We start from the raw sequence: 16,994 nt of genomic DNA, 5'->3' as shown, positions 1-16,994 counted from the left end.
TAAGTGTAGTTCAAAATAGATGTACTGGCTGACAGCTTCAGTTGTTTGTTTTACCTTTCTATATAGTAATTATTAGGGGAAATGGCTTAAATGAAGCTCTTATAAAGTACTGCCAACTTCCTATAATTTTGGAATATTTTCTATTTTTTCAAGCTCTTAGCTATGGAAAAATGCTTTTACTCTTTACTAGGAGGACAATAACTGGGATATTTTAGATTTTCACACCAGGGTACAGAATAGCATTGTAAAAACATAAAAGCCATAAAATATCTCTAAAATGTATGTAAGAAATAAAAATTTAAGAAGTCAGTTGTTTCTAAATTAGCAGCTTCATCACACTCACTCTGAAAGCTAGGTCAACTAAACCTGACAGGGATTTTGGAGGGAAAAATTCTAAGCAAAAGAACCAAAGGGATACTTACTCCTCCTTCCTGCATACTTCTGAGCAATTAACAATTGGGACAATTACCATCTATTAAAGACTAGCCTCGCTACCGATCTCAGGCTTCAACTCTAGTTTTCCCAGGATGTAGAGTCAAGTGTTTCCTCCAAGCCTGAATTCTTTGTTTCTCTGGTCAGAAATTCACTGCATCTTGCTAAAGTGAGTACAGGGCTTGAAAGGAGAAAAAACAAAAGCACATCAGTTTCACCAAAAAAGGAAAATCATGAGCCAGCAAAGTAATAACCATGATTTTTGTGTGAAGTAGCTCTTCACACAAAAAACAAACCTTTTCTCCCAATAAGAATAACCATAGCTTCTTTAGCTGTGCTCTTAAAAAAAACTAACTGGGGAAACAAGTTACAATTTTAATAATTCCAGTAACAAGTCCATACTGGTTTTGTAAAAATGAACTGGTAAGGTGCTTGGTGGAAGTAAATTGCCAGTTTTTATTTCTGGGAACTAAAAGATGACAAGTAGCCATAATTTGATATTTTTAGTTAGTTCAGCTGTCAGCTAACCCAAGCCCAGCATTATTCTCAGATCTGCTTTTCGCCACTCAAGGCCACAAAAGAACCTTTACATACTTAAGCTGAATGGCAGAAAAGGCAAGCGAGGACCCTCACAGAATAACACCTTCATCTGTTTTTGTTTGTTTGTTTTACTACTTTTGGCTAGGCCAAAACAAATTCTTAGAATGTCAATATTACGGGTTTCTGAACCTCTTGAGATGTTTCTTAAGAATACGTCTATACCCATCTATACAGGTATGCTTTTTTAAAAAAATCATAGTATAAGGGGAATCAATAGCTTTGGTTTTGTTTAAACTATGGCATTACCTGTTATTTTACCTGCTATGCTTTTCCTCTCCACTGCAGTAAAAATTCAGTTTAACTTGCAACTCAAAAATCCTAGATACAAAGAATGTTTACGTTTACTGTTGAACTTGTAAATTACCATTTATACTAACTGGTTGTTTCATAGTTTAATACAAATACTTAATACAATTCAGCACATGTTTATTGAACTCTCTAAATATTTTAACAAATACAAAACCTTGTTGGGTTTAATACATTTTCTTCCTTCTTTTATATCTCAGTTAATACCCAGTTGAGGCAAAAAGCCAAATCAAAACTCTAATACTTCGCTTAATTTGCAAGTGGTATTTTTCACCTTATATAATCACAATCTACAGACACCACACAACTTACAAAACTGAGTTTCCTTTGTCACTTCATGGTTTTCCCTTGCTATTTTAAAGGCATACAGAGCATTAAAACTGCATTGTAATGGAAACACACGTGCATGCACATGCACATCCTTTGTTGTGAAAAAACAAGTATTTAAAAAAATGAGTTGTTACGTTAAATGGATGCATTTTCACTTTGGTTTGATGCCTAAGTCTTCATAATTGGGCTCAGAAAATTGCCACTTATAAATTTTTGCCTTCATTTCAAAAATCCGACCGTTTTCACATTTAACCTAAAACATGGTGCTCAGCCAGGGATGCACATCAGAATCACCTGTGTGGTGTCTGTCAAAAAAACAAGACATACCTTGGCCTGGATAGGCCTGGGGTAGGACCCAGATCCAAGAATCCCTCATTAATCTTAATCAAGAATTACGAGTGGGGCTTCCCTGGTGGCACAGTGGTTGAGAATCCACCTGCCAGTGCAGGGGACACGGGTTCGATCCCTGGTCTGGGCAGATCCCACGTGCCGCGGAGCAGCTAAGCCCATGCACCACAACTACCGAGCCTGCACTCTAGAGCCCGCAAGCCACAACTACTGAGCCCATGTGCCACAACTACTGAAGCCCACGCGCCTAGAGGCCATGCTCCACAACAAGAGAAGCCACCACAATAAGCCCGTGCACCGCAACGAAGAGTAGCCCCCACGCAGCAACCAAGACCCAACGCAGCCAAAAATAAAAATTAAATTAAAAAAAAAAAGTGATTTTATTAGGAGTGTAACCCCCTTCCCACTAAGAAACAAACCCTAAATACAAAAATTTAAACCTCTACCAGGATTACTTAATGTCTTAGAACTTTGGTAATTTGGTAACATTTCAGTAACACATTTATAAGCAATAGTATTATTTCCATTATAATGTGAATTGTTATTCAAGTTAAGGAAAAAAGATCAGATAGTCATCATTAGCTCTGCACAGTAGTGGCAAACACTTCTATCTATAGTGCTTACAACATACCAGGTACTCTACTAAACACTTCACACATATTAACTCACTCATCCTTACAACCTAATGAAACGTATTAATTTAATTCTACAGCTGAGAAAACTGAGGCAGAGAATTATGCATACAAATAATAAATGAGGGAGCCAGGATTCAAACACAGCAGTCTGGCTCCAGAGTCCTTGCTCTTCCAATATGACTTTTCTACATGTTAATTAAAACACTGTTATCTGTGATTAATATTAAAATTTAAAATTGTTTTGGGGGTGTTAGGACTGTACTTTCCTTGAAAGAGCCAATAACAAAGTCAAATGTCAAGTTTTGAGAAAAGACAAATGCAACCACAGCCACGTGGGGGCCATCAAGTATGGTTCAGTCTGTCCATTTCAGAGCTTCATGTCTCCTTTCTTGACAAGAGGGTAACCTCTACATTAAATTTTATAACAAACCTTCATAGACCAAGCATCATATTTGATTTTAGAATATTGAGAGCTTAACCACCTGCATTTGTAAAATACCATTGGTATCATGCTCCTCATTAAGATTTTCTCAACTTCAGCATCCACTATGAGACAGGTCCCCCCAGGATTCCTAATTTTTAAGTTTAGTCCAGAGAAACTATCATCATCCTGACAACAGGACTTTACAAAGGACCACATCTAGGTCTTCGACACACAGGCTCTTGACTTCATGCTATATGCCTATTTGTTAAAAAATGTTTTCTACAACACAGTCACTTTTTTTTTCCCCTTCTCTCTCCTTCTACTGCAAAGCCCTCCAGGAAAATTAATGTGCAGAAAGGAAGGCCCATAGAGTCAAAGGAGGCACGAGTCTCAACACAAGTCTTGCCTACACAAACACCAGGTGAACTATTACTCCAGCAAACATACCAAGATAATCTCACCAAAAACCACTTTGTATGGCCACAGAGTTATACCAAATTTCCTTCCAGCGCTTTTTAATTACTAGGGTTCCCTTGCAATCCTTTAAGGATACCACTGATTTAAAGTTTGTTATACTGGTAACAAGAACATTAGTATATTTAGAAGTTTTTCGGGCTAAGTAGCTCCTTTTCTACTGTAATTTGTGCCTTGTATTGAAAAACTACTTCACCTTTCATTCTGTCCTATGTGCTCTACCCTTTGGCCATAAATTACAGGGAGAGAAACAAAAAAACAAAACAACAGTGATCTCCTGAGTTGGGAGGGAGATGGAGACACGAGGAATTCTCTCTCATCACTGTCCTCCTGAAAGTTTCAATTTACCAGACTTCCCTGGCGGTCCAGTGGTTAAGACTCTGAGCTTCCACTGCAGGCAGGACGGGTTTGATCCCTGGTCCAGGAACTAAGATCCCACATGCCGTGCTGCGTGGCCAAAAACATTTTTTAAAAAGCTTCAATTTACCAAAAAAATTAAAATCATGAAATAAAAAATTTTTTTTCTTAATGAAATAAAAATTTTTATTTTCCCCTTCTACCAAAAATTTACAAACACCCCTATGCAAGCACAACCCTTAAAATAAAACTAGTCTGTCCTTTCCAATTTCTTATGTCCAATATAAGGCGCACATAAGGATTTATCGAAACATTTATTACACACTCAATATTCTTTTCTGTGGAAATGATGTATGCTTAATCATTATATCAATGCTAGCAGCTAACTTCACCTTTCTGTTAACACACCCTGGAGATTTTAAAAACACTTTATTTAATAAAAGTTAAACATACAAAAACTGAAATTAACACACATCTTAAAAATCACCATCTTCCATTAATAGGAAGACCCTTTTCTACGCATACATTTGGCTTAAACTCAACTCAGGATAATTGTGATGCTCACTTACCAACAAATGCTGACAACTTGATCTAGTTAACAAAAATTACAAACTCAGCTACGTGAACATTATACAGGGAAATTATGGTCAGATTAATGCACAAGAAATACAGTAAATTTTTAATGATGAAACATTCGGTACTCTTGTTCATTAATTTAGCCTCGGTTTTTTACAAAAATAGTATCTACATTGTATACAGGGCTATACATCAGCTTTTTGTTTTCTCATATAAACATTACACATCCAAAAAATGGTACCACTACCATAAGTGAAAATCAACACAGGAGGAAAGCAAACGTACAAAAAACAAAAAAAAACATTAGAAAAGGTAGCTGGTCCTAAACATGGTTTCTTACATAAAACTAAAATTCAATGAAAAGAATACAGAGCTGGATCAATTTTAGAGATGGCCTAATAGGCTTAGGAAACGAGTTGAGAAAAACCTCAAAAAAAACTCTGCCATTTACAAATTAACCTACTTTTAGGTTAACTGGGCAACAGCTAGGTTTAAGCTGAAGACAAAAAAAAAATGAAGAGAAGTTCTCTTTAGCAGGTTGGTATTTTGCCTTGATGTTCCAGTGAATTGCTAGAATATGTGGCAAGTTCAAAGCATCTGAAACTTCCCAGTTAGAACCTTACAAAACGTATATGCCATCCATTAAGTGGGGGCCTGATACTAGGAAGATCAATAATTAATCTAAGTGCTGTATTTACTCAGCATCTATCTAGAAAAGTTGCTTTACCCAACAAACTTTGAGGAAACTGGTAGTAGTAATGAAAAAAGTTTAAATGAATAGCAGTTATCAAATACAATTTCTTCAAGTTTCATTCTACTGAAGTCAAACAATGACGACAATGGTATCTTCCTTACTTGTCTAACAAATAATTTACCTTTAGAAAAATATAAGGATAAAAAGGTAAATGTAAAGCCCTGCAGAGATGAAATCCAACAGTTTTTCTGATTATTGAGGCATCAAATGCCTAACATTGTATTTAGAGGTATCTTGATACTGTGTCATAGGTTTATCAGCAATTCCACAAGTTCCTACTCCAACTTTGCCAGTTACACTCTCAGGTGAAGCAAAAATACTCCTCTTTACCTAGGAGAAATGAAACAAACAATTCTTGATTAGTTTTGGAAAAAAATAAAATTCCAAAATACACCTATAAGGAAAAGTACCTCAAGGGAACCTGAGTGCTCATAAAACCCACTAGTGACACCCAACATAAGGCATGTTAACAAATCAGGTAGGGTTCAATACACTCTAAGCAGTATGTAAGATAACAAATAATTTTTCAAATTTTAGTTTATAAACGGAAATCAGGGATTTCCCTGGTGGCGCAGTGGCTGGGAATCCGCCTGCCAATGCAGGGGACACAGGTTCATGCCCTGGTCCGGGAGGATCCTACATGCCGCGGAGCAACTAAGCCCATGCACCACAACTACTAAGCCCACGCTCTAGAGCCTGCAAGCCGCAACTACTGAGCCCACGTGCCATAACCACTGAAGCCCGCGCGCCTAGAGCCCGTGCTCTGCAACAAGAGAAGCCACTGCAGTGAGAAGCCTGCCCCCATTCACTGCAACTAGAGAAAGCCCGTGTGCAACGATGAAGAACCAACACATCCAAAAATAAATAAATTAAATAAATTAATTTAAAAAAAATTAAAATAAAATAAAAGGAAATAACCCAGATCTTTTGTAATTCCTGGCATAAACTCATTCATAGTGCTTCCACTGCAGAGACAGTGGCTAATGGAGATATTTTTCAGTAAGTCAAAAATAAAGATTAAAGAGGATTCTGAATTCAAGATCCAGTTACTATTTCGTTAAATCTATGAACCTCCTTTTTCATTTTAAAGTTATTTTGTGCTCGCTTTATTTTAAAGACAGTTGCACTTTGCAAATTTACAAAGTATGATGAAAGGATTTACTAACCTGGCCTTTTTTGTTTTTAGAATAGGCTCTGTTGTTGAACTGCTGCCATTTCACCTTCTGGTCCTCTCTTTCTTGTTCAAGTTCTTTTATTCTCTGTGCTTTTTTCAAAGCTTTCTTCTTTTTATATTCACGCTGCTGGGCAATCATTTCTTTTCTGTGTGGACAGAACAGGTAAATGTCAACTCTTAAAATGTAAAAGATGACTTCCTTAGAGATATTTAGCAGTGCAACCACTGCTCCCTCCAAAAAAACCCCAAAACCTAATGAACTTACACATTCTTCACCCCACAAATAAAAGCTAACATCAATGCCGATCACTCAGGACTACTAAGAAATAAATGTTATTTGAAATATACAGTATCCTTGGAAGCTTTTGAACGCAAGTGTAGTAATGTATTACCCATTTAATCAAACATTGCAACTATGACTTTTAATTTGCCATTTACATGGCTTTTGCCAGTTGTGTTTTAGGAATAGGAGGAGTTTCAACATTAAAAGCTATCTAAACCTGTATCAATTGTTAAATGGGCAGTTAGCAAGTGTGATATGCTGCCCATTTGGAAAAACTGTATGAAGAGATTCAATGCAGATAAAACTATTTCATGTAGATTGGAAGAGCACAGCAGTACAAAGGGAAATCATAGCTAACAATTCTTAAAACAAAAACAACTAGGGTTTTCCAATCAGAGCCTAAAGCCCTCTCAATTTCTGCTCAGTCTGTTAACACTGACTTCTCACCAAAAGAAGGACGAAGAAAGAGGTCTTTAAAAACAAGGCTATATGATCTAGACTCCTCTGTATCATAAAATCACTACTATGAAGTGTGGTTTTTAAACAAATATCAAAGACTAAAAATAGAAATGTCATGTTATTCTACAATCTTTCTTATTGGGATGCTTAAACCAAATTTATTTTAATAGATGATACAATTTTCCCAAATTCAAATATATTTATGTAGCAACTTAAGTTTTGAAAACTCCTAACAAATCCAAAAGATAGCCAATTGTGGCAAATATGCAGAACTGAAAATTGTTCATTCTGTCTCTTAAACACCTCTCAAACTATACATGGGTCCATCCTTAACTGCTACTCCCTGGGCTCAGGTCCACGATCATCTTACACCTGGAAGACAGCAGTAGCTGCCTTCTCTCTGCTGCCAGTAATCATTCGAAAGCTCCAATCTGAACACATCAGATCCTCTCTACTTGAAATGCATCCGTGGCTTTCAAGCTTTTTATGATCTGGCCTCTGACTCTCTAATCTCTTCTCTTGTCAAACCACCCACCCTCGAGCCCCAAGTTTTTACCAAAGGAATTTCTTTCTGTTACCTCTATGTTCCCACCTGGTTTTCTTCTTTAAATGTAAACATTTACTGAGTGAGATCTTACTACATGTCAAGAACTGTGCTACATGTTTTACTCATGCTGTCATTTAATCCTTACAACCCCATAACGCATATACTATTGTCCCTGTTTCACAGATGAGGAAACAGAAGTTAAGCAGCTTGCCCAAGATCATACCTTCTAGTTCATTAACTGGCTAACACCTCTTCTTTTCAAATCTCAGTTTACACATCATTTCCTCAAAGAAATTTGCCCTGATGACTAAAATGCAGTTTAGGTACCTTTTCTTTGTTCCCTAAAAGTACCCATTATGTTCCCTCCATTACTTTTATACTTTATTATTAAAGTTCTTCTTTAATTATGTGTTTGTTCTTTAGACTATAAACTCAGTCAGGACAAGGCCTAATTTGGTCTTCTTTGCTGTGATGGAACCCAGAACCTGGTTTAGTGAGAAGTATCAATATATAGAATCCTCTTAATAATTATTCATTAAATGCCTAAGTGGGAACCAAAATGTCTTCACTTTACCTAGGCATACATATAAAGACAATGTTGACCATACACTGCTAATCTTCAAAATAATGGTAAACAGTATTACAAGTTTCTTACTCTAGTCTAGCCTGTATAGATTCTGCAGACATCTCAAGTACCCAAATGGGGAAGATTACATTTAAAATGCTTAAGTCAAAGTCACTTACTTTGACATGGGTTTGTTGCCACTGTCCTCCTTTGCCTTCCTTCCTTCTTCTACAGGCTTGAGGTTCAACAGTGGAGTCACTTCAGCATTGCCATAGCCAGCAAAAGTGATTGCAGCGGTGCCGTTTTCTTCATCTATCTCCTCAATCTCCGCTTCATAACACCTGTAAAGATATCATGGCTGTAAGCAGGTGAGTAAAGGTTTAGCACTCAGCCTACAAGACTTATACTGCAGTGATTCAACTATTCAATGTGTCTAAAATGAAACTCCTATAATCAAATGTCCCTTTGGCAAAGATAATAGTGGCTGGAGTTAGCCATCTGCTTTTTAAAAAGGAAGTCCTAACCAAAATATTGCCAAGGAAGTCTCTTACATGTCTACTATATGTGCTTTAGTCAATCTCTTTTGAGAAAAGATACTTCTTATAGGAATAATTTCAGTATATGTGCTTCACAAAAGTCTAAGATAACCAACGATTACTCAATTTTCAATTCAAGGAAAAAAGAATTTAGACTTTTTTTTTTTAATATCCATTCATTTTCCTCTACTTTCATGTTTATTTCCTCTAGGATCCAAGCCATTCTTCTGCCCTAAAACTTAACCTAAAGCTAAAAATTAAACTGTATTAATGTTAACCACCCAAGAATCAAATTCGTTCTATAAGTCATACTGGCTATTATAGAAAGATTAAAATAGGGTAGTTCAAGCTGATTAAAATCACCTTACCATTGTACTTTACTATTTCATGTTATAGTTACAGTTTTTTTCTACACTTACTGTCCATCTTCACTCCAGATTGCCATACACTTGTCTCCTACTTTCCATGAATGAGTGGGCTGAGTAGAAGCAAAATTGTCTGAACTTGCCAGCGTTTCAGAAGGTTGAGTTGACAGAAGGTCTTTGGTTAGTTCTATAACTTCCTAAAAAGAAAAAACAAAAACCATTAACATTATTTTTATAATTCACATTGTCAACTACTTTCAACAAGCAAGTTCTTTCAGTTTTTGATAACAGCTCTCATACCACATAGCACTCATTAAGTACTCTACACATATTTATTTGCAGTTCATAACAATACTATGATGTAGATACTGTGATTATCCCCATGTAGAAACTGAGATACAGTATTTTATACACTGGTGCTGGGATTTAAACCCAGGCAGTTGCCTTTCAATTTAATTAACCTCAAATACTAACAGAAATAGGGTAGACTTGAATTTACACTGTACATTATTTTTAAGCACCTATTTTAGCTAAATAGACCTCCCTAAAGATGAGAAACAGTCAACTGTAAGGCACTGACCTAGATTCAAGATCACTTTTCTCTCACATCACTGTCAGGTGTACGTCGCGCAACTGCACTTTTTACAGGGCACTGCTTGGCAGTCGTATTAACTGCCTGCCAACAGGTGAGCTCCCCCTCAAAAACCCCCAAACACTTGAAGCAGCCTTATTAGTAATAAAAATGTTCCTGCTCATACATATTTCTACCAAAGTACTGTAGATATATTTTAAAAACAGTAGTGTCTCTATTCATTTATTATAAAACCTATCCCATTTGGGTAAGCAAATTACCAAGTCAGATTTAAAACATCCCAATACCTTAATGTTAAGCACATTAGCACAGCTTCGTTTAAAAGAAAAAAAATAAAATAACTGTAACACACACAGGTAGGCAAAACCTTTCTGTGTGGCAAATGTATTTTCTAACTCAGGCTTACACTTACTGGCTTTAAAGGTGTTTAGTAGGGCTGGTTAAAAAACTTAAGAAATAGAACAAATTGATAGATTCTGCTACCAATCTGCTATATTTTTACTCTGATGAAGACTCATATTATGCATCACCTTATCTGATTTATTTTAAGAACTTGCATACCTGTTCCTCTGCTGTTGCAAATAAAATATCTTAAACATCACATTATTATGTTCTGGGAGAAAAATTAGCAAAGTTGCACTCTGTATTGAGTTTCTTCTGGTTCCCACTGAGGTTTTATAATAGTAGCTCTGGTTCAATAGACAAGAAAGTTTAACGTTACTTCTCTCCTAAAGATTTTAAATCTTCCTGGCTATTTCTTAAAAACTTATATTTGAGCCTTAAAAAAAAGAATTATTAAAGCCCTTGGAGAAAGATCAGTTTTAGTAATTAAAAAATTTTATGAATGTAAAAACTAGAAGACTCAGATTTAAGTTAAAAATTCAGTAGATTAACATCTTTAATGAAAGTTTTATTAGGTGCCAAATATCCATTCAAATACTTTTTAATAAGACAATCTTTTGCAAATAACTTTTGCAAATAAGCAAAGAACTTCCAAATAAACAGATCATGTACTACACAAAGAAGGAGAGTAAATCATCCAGTCTTGTTTTTAATTAACCACTTTTAGGGCCAAGAATGTAATCCAATAAGCCTGACTCAAGAGCCCATACAATCCCTATCATTAAATAATTCCATTTAACTAGGGATCATTTAACTACTAAAGCACAAACATAAAGTCTGTGTTTGTAGGTCTCAAGATTTAGAACTCTACGTGTCTTGGGATAAAACATCTCCCCACTATATTTTCATAAGGAAATACATTTTCACCAAAGAAAAGGGTCCTGAAAAGCTGTGCATGTTATAATTTCCAGAGTCCTGCACTGAAATGACACTTTAAAAAATCTGGAGCATTTATCTCTAGTTGTCTTTTTACTTTGCCATGTTTTACATACCCCTCCCAACAACTATAAAGACCCTTCTAAATGGTTTTTTTTTCTTCACATGTGTATATGGACCAAAGTATTAGAGAAACTATTTTATGTATGAGGGAGTTCTTAAAGGTACATACCATTAATTACTTTTCCTCCCCCAAGTCTGAGTTCTGAAACTGCTCCTTCATTGACAGATGGGCAGCAGTTACAGTAATCGGCAATCCCAGGAAGCATCAGATGTTGTGATCTACATATCAGCAGGTCAAAGGGGGTGCACTCAAGCACTCTGCTTACTGAAGGAAGGCGTTTCGGGGATGCAGAGCCACTGTAACATATGAGACAAGTGACTTGACCCCTGCCTCCTTTAGAACCAGTGTATTCAGCAAACAGCCTAATAAACTGACTATTTTTTGTGATTATCAGAGACTGCCTGGGGAGCTAGCCAACTAGCTAGCCTGGATTTTACTAAACCCACTTCTTTTAAGTGAAAAAAGAAAGGCAATTAGGACTTTAGTAAATTAATCTGCTGCCTGTTGAGTAACTTTATATGAAAGATAGTACATAAAGAAATAAACATAGAAGCCTTATTGGCAAATGAGGGTCACTGAAAAAAATGCAGAAAGAACATTTTGCATAAATGAAAGGGCAAACAAATTTTTAACCAGAGTAAGGATATTCCATAAAAGGAACACAAGAAAATAAAGGAGGCCACAAACTCAAGTCATCAGTCTGAACAGATTCTTCAGCAAATATAAAAGGCAGGATTAAATATCAATGGCACAAGGTATATCCCAGAATGCAGAGAAGGAAAAGGATTTAAAAAAAAACAAACAGACACACAAAAAACCTGGGCTTCCCTGGTGGCGCAGTGGTTGAGAGTCCGCCTGCCGATGCAGGGGACGCGGGTTCGTGCCCTGGTCCGGGAAGATCCCACATGCCGCAGAGCGGCTGGGCCCGTGAGCCATGGCCGCTGAGCCTGCGCGTCCGGAGCCTGTGCTCCGCAACGGGAGAGGCCACAACAGTGAGAGGCCCGCGTACCGCAAAAACAAAAACAAAAAACCTATGACAAAATAGAAGCTGTAGCTGTAGTCAATGGAGATAACAATTACTAGATGGAAGCAGACAGCACAAAACTTTCCAGAATTTTATGTAATCCTAAATGATGCCTTCCACCTTTGAGAAGTTTTCAATTCAGAACAGACCTATTTCTAGTAACCAAAATGATTTTTTTTTCCATGACAGAATAAGAGGAAAAGAATCCAAAGTCAAGACTGGTCAGGAAAAACATTCTCTATTATTTCTAACTGAAGTGTTAGAACTTATGCTTCTAAATCTGTGCCATCTGATATGGTAGCCACATATGGCTACTTAAATAAAATTAAAAATTCAGCTCTTCGGCCATCCTAGTCTTATTCCAAATATTCGACAGCCACATGTGGGTAGTGGCTATAATATTACACAGCAGATACAGAACTTCTCCATCACCACAGAAACTTCTATTGGACAATGCTTTTCAAAATGGTTACAGAAAACAGGACATTTTACAGAAAAATGGCCCCCAGGTCATTATTAACTGAACCCTAAGTAAGCCATTTACCTGGTTACTACAATGCCTACTACAATGGTCTGTCTCCCAATAGTATTTCCACTATGGATCATGTCCTAATAAGACAATTCTGCCCAGGCTCTGAGAATTTACTCTGTAACATTATTACCTCATAATAACGTTCTCAGTCTTCACTCCCAACTCCCCCCTCCACCAGTTCCACATATACCCCTCCCTCCTACTGCCCAGGAAGCAATATATACAACACTAGCACATGACGTTTTTTCTTCAAAGAAAAAAGCACTGCTTTTAAGTTGGATTTAAAAAAAAAAAAAAAGATAGAGAGAGACAGAGAGATGGGGGCATACCAGGCTCTCTCCTTGAGGCAAGAAGAAAGTTGGCCTGAGAGTGGGAGAAACTGCTCCCAAAACATCTTTTTCTTATTGACTGGCTCCTTGAAATCCACTGGCCTGATTTCTACGTATTGAAGAGAGGCCCTGATTTCTGTGTTTTTAGAAAAATAACATACTATTGCAACTTCATGAAAGTCTATCCTAAATCCAGAATTTGAACCCAAAAATATTTAACTCATCTTAATTATACCCAGGTAAGTGCTTTCAGAATCCTGAATCTGGACCCCATTTCACGTAAGTTTCATTTGTTTGCAGTTCTAATATCCCTAAAATTTAATAATTTTAATGGGCAAGAGGATGATATAAAGGGAGGGAAAGGATTACTTAGATAGGATGAAGATGATTCAAGTTTTGTTTTGAATCAGTGAACATAGACCATCTAATCATCTTTTAAAACTTTCCAAAAACTCAGGTTCAGAATTTTAAGTTCACAAATTTGTTAAGATGAAAACTCATACATATTTACAAGTATTATATATGATATTTTTATTAATCAACCTATTGTTCCGAGAAATAACAGATATTTACTATCATGGCTTTATGTTTGTCTCGAAACCCCAGAGCAAGTTTTAAAAAGCAGGTTTCATACTTACTGCCCCTCCACAACAAAAAGAACAAATTAAGATCTCCTTCTCACATAGATTTGGTTTAATTTTAAGTTGCTAACAAGTGTCAAAAACTAGATGTAAAACCTAGCCTTAAGTTCAAACATTATATAACATTTATGCAGAAAACAAGCATCTCTTTAGGTATTTTTATAATGTGTTTTCAACACAAGGCACTAGAGCTAGCTCTGTTACACACACACAGGATCTCTGGCATGCGTGCTCTATTTCATTTTCAAAGAATCTTTTGGCATTAAAAAGAATCTTAATCAGGTTATATTTTCCTCCTTTTAGTTACCCTTTGAACTAAAATTCCTTTTCCAGGTCTTTAAAAACAGAAGAGCTATTCCTTGTAAAATTGTATGTACCTCTTTCTCTAGAAAGTTTGACAATGACTTCTAACGTTAACTCTTATTTTTTAAAATTATATGAGCATACAAGGTTGACGTTAACAAAGAACAATGCTTCAATCATTTTGATGTACACAAACTGAGGAAGCAACGCTACTCCTAGAAGCCAAGTATGCCTATGTACGTACACACTTGTACGCACAAGGGGTGAAACACTCCCTCCAAATGGTGTTCTGGATACCCACAGATTCTTAACAATAGATCATTTGTAAAACACAAAAATATTCTTTTCAAGCAATGTAACTGTAAGTGTCCCCTCATACTTACTTGCAAATCTTTCTTTAATTTTAGCAAATCTTCGTTTTCTCCATTTCCAGACAGTGCAGCTTCAACTTGCTGGAGTTGAGCTTTGTAGCTTGCCAGTTGCTTTGCTAGATCCTCTGACATCTGAAGAAAATAAAAAGAGTAAGGTCATGAAAACGGAACAAAAAAAAACCATAAAAAATAATTTTCCCTGTCTGCCTGAATCAACCCTAACCAATTTTGCTCCCAACTCATTATTATAATTCACTGCAGCGTAATTTATCACTACTACCTTTACTTTCAATTCAGAAAAAAGCTGTGAGCCAAACACAAACTTCAAGTATTCTGATGATTATAAACATGTCAGACAAATTCCATATAGGAACAGAAAGCAAGAGGTAAGAGGAAAAAGAAGAACTTCTAATTTTCTTTAAAGTCCTGTAACAGGGAAGGCACTGTGTTAGGCTCAATTAATAGGATTGTTATATTGTCACCAAAAAAAAAAAAAAAAAAAAAAAAAAAGGGCACTAAACTGTTGAAAGTGTTGAGGCTTCTGATTTTTAAGCACTAAAAAATACTTCCAAAACCAATTCCAACTGATTTTGGATTAACTACACAAATAGCTCTCCACAAGAGCTATTCAATTAGTATGAATGCGTTTAGAAACTCTTATCCAGAGCAAAAACCCAGTCACTTAAATACTGACGATGCATTTTCTGCAATGAAAGAAACAGCACTGATACTCTCCTATTTAGGCAATCTAAGGAACGTGGCTTTCACCAAATCTGGCTCATTCTTCTCCCGAAAGTAAGATAGGAGAGAATTCTTTCTCGCTTTATTAGCAAACATACGGGTTTTCCGAGGACCCGTCTGTTTTACAATCCCCGTCCAACCACAGCCTGGAAGGACTCCAAAGGGTTAGAGCAAGCCAGGCTGCTCCCCCTCGGTCACTCAACACCTCAAAGTCCGCCACAACTTGCTCGACCATTTCAGACCTCGAAATTCAAACAGCTTCCAGGGAAACCGAAAACACGAACCCAGTGGAGGCCCCCGGAGCCGGAGCCCCACCCGCAAACAGGCTCGGAAGGGCCCGGAGCGTCCTTAAAATGCCAACCCCACCCGCTGGGTTCCCGCGGCTAGCCCAACCCCGTCCGAGGCCGCTCAGGGCTCAACTCTGGGTGGAAGAGGAGGCCGGCGCTCCTGACACTCCGGCCGGCGCCCGGGCCTCTCCAGCGCGGCCCGCTCCTCGGCCTCAGGCCTCCGCTTCAACTAGGGGGAGGCCGAAGCCCGGCGAGGCCTTACTCTCTCCCTCATCGCGTTTGTTACCTTGTGTGGGGCTGGGGGCGTGCCGGCGGGACGGGGTCGCGGCAAAGCAGCCCAGTGGTGGTTGCGACAGCGGCAGCAGCAAGCAAAAGCTCCGCGGCGACAACTAGGCGACTTGGTCTGGAAAAGAATATCTCGCTCAGCGGCGAGCGGGAGAGGACTAAAGCCGGGCACTGGAAGGAGGAATAGAGGAGGCGGGTGAAGTCTCGCGAGAGGTTAAAAATCCTCGCAAGACGTCGCTCGACTCACGTGATTCCCACCTCCCTCTAGGCCGCCGGCCCTTAATCACGTTAGGGAAGTAAAGTGGGCGGGGTTTCGTAGGAAGGAAATGACGTACTGGTATGCGCCAGGCGCCGGATGTAGGTTCGTTTTATCTTAGTTCCGGCTCGGAGTGGGGGTCAGTTGGGTAGTTACTTCAGGGCTCGGTGCCGTTGGGCACTTATTGAGGTTCCCAGGGTGCTGGGTGGTGGGAGGAACGGGGTTTAATACAGCATTCATACTACCGGTTGGTTCTCTGAGTGTGGTCCCGGTAGCATCAGCCTTGCGTGGTATTTTTTCTTTTACAGTAATTTGTAATTTATTGCAAAAATAATTTACTATAAATACGGTTTCTCAACACCCACCTCACACCTTTGAGTCAGAAACTCTGAGGATGGCCTCAGCAACCTGTTTGAACAAGGCTTGTAGGTGATACCAATGTCTGGTCAAGTTTGAGAACCACCGATTCACAGAATAATAAAAGTCTTAGTGGCAACAAAAAGCTGATTAGATTGTGGCAGAACCTATTCGAGAGTAGATTAATTGGACTTTTCGAGGGCGATGACCCAATCTGTGGAGTCGCCCCAGGAGCCGGAGCTGTCGCATCCCCGCCTCTTCCACTTCCTGTAGCAAACAATAAAGGCCATGCGTACCGTGAAAAAGAAAAGAAAAACCTATTTTGTTAGCACTTACTGGTTTTAATTAAGTTATATAGGTTAATACCGCCTGAAAGGGGACAATCTCCAAGTTACAATCGTGAATGATAAACGGTGGTGTGAATACATCCACTTATGTTTAAAAAGAAATGCGTGTTGTGTGTATGTTTGTAATAATATATACCATTTATGGACGGATGCACGAATCTATGTAGAGATTTGGAGTGGAAGCCACATGTTTTCACTAATAATCGTTTTTATCCTTTTAACCATACGTATATATTTTTTCCAATTAAAAAAAACTAGTTTAAAAAAAAGATAAAGGCCTGAGACACGAAGAGGCTATGTGAATGCCAGGAAAGAACATTCCCTGGAGGATTGGGGTCTGTAGCTGGACCCTTCAGAAAGCC

The 16,994-nt window shown here is 37.9% G+C and overlaps 1 protein-coding gene across 2 annotated transcripts; it reads right to left on the bottom strand.

Moving 5' to 3' along the window:
• Positions 1-901: 901 nt before the first annotated feature.
• Positions 902-15,839, bottom strand: SMNDC1 (survival motor neuron domain containing 1). 2 transcript variants are annotated; one of them, XM_060034087.1, is made up of 6 exons: positions 15,674-15,839; positions 14,372-14,491; positions 9,220-9,362; positions 8,444-8,605; positions 6,403-6,556; positions 902-5,566 (listed from the first exon to the last, which is right to left on the bottom strand). In XM_060034087.1, the coding sequence occupies exons 2-6, from the start codon at positions 14,489-14,491 to the stop codon at positions 5,429-5,431; spliced, it is 717 nt and encodes a 238-aa protein (XP_059890070.1). In that variant the 5' UTR covers positions 15,674-15,839; the 3' UTR covers positions 902-5,428. The 2 variants fall into 2 exon arrangements, with proteins under 2 accessions (XP_059890070.1, XP_059890071.1); XM_060034088.1 differs by lacking the exon at positions 15,674-15,839 and adding an exon at positions 11,268-11,455 and having other exon boundaries at positions 14,372-14,468.
• Positions 15,840-16,994: the final 1,155 nt, after the last annotated feature.

This window comes from Delphinus delphis, chromosome 16 (assembly GCF_949987515.2).
Source record: "Delphinus delphis chromosome 16, mDelDel1.2, whole genome shotgun sequence".
NCBI lineage: Eukaryota > Metazoa > Chordata > Mammalia > Artiodactyla > Delphinidae > Delphinus > Delphinus delphis.
The sequence above is the reverse complement of the archived record's forward strand: the minus strand, read 5'-3'. Positions and strand labels throughout refer to the sequence as shown.

Excerpts from the sequence above, each read along its gene's own strand:
- SMNDC1 (XM_060034087.1), bottom strand. The coding sequence starts at position 14,491 with ATGTCAGAGGATCTAGCAAAGCAACTGGCAAGCTACAAAGCTCAACTC. Across the intron at positions 6,557-8,443 it reads GGCAACAAACCCATGTCAAA|AAAAGAAATGATTGCCCAGC; the intron begins GTAAGTGACTTT and ends CTGTCCACACAG. Across the intron at positions 5,567-6,402 it reads CTAAAAACAAAAAAGGCCAG|GTAAAGAGGAGTATTTTTGC; the intron begins GTTAGTAAATCC and ends CATTTCTCCTAG.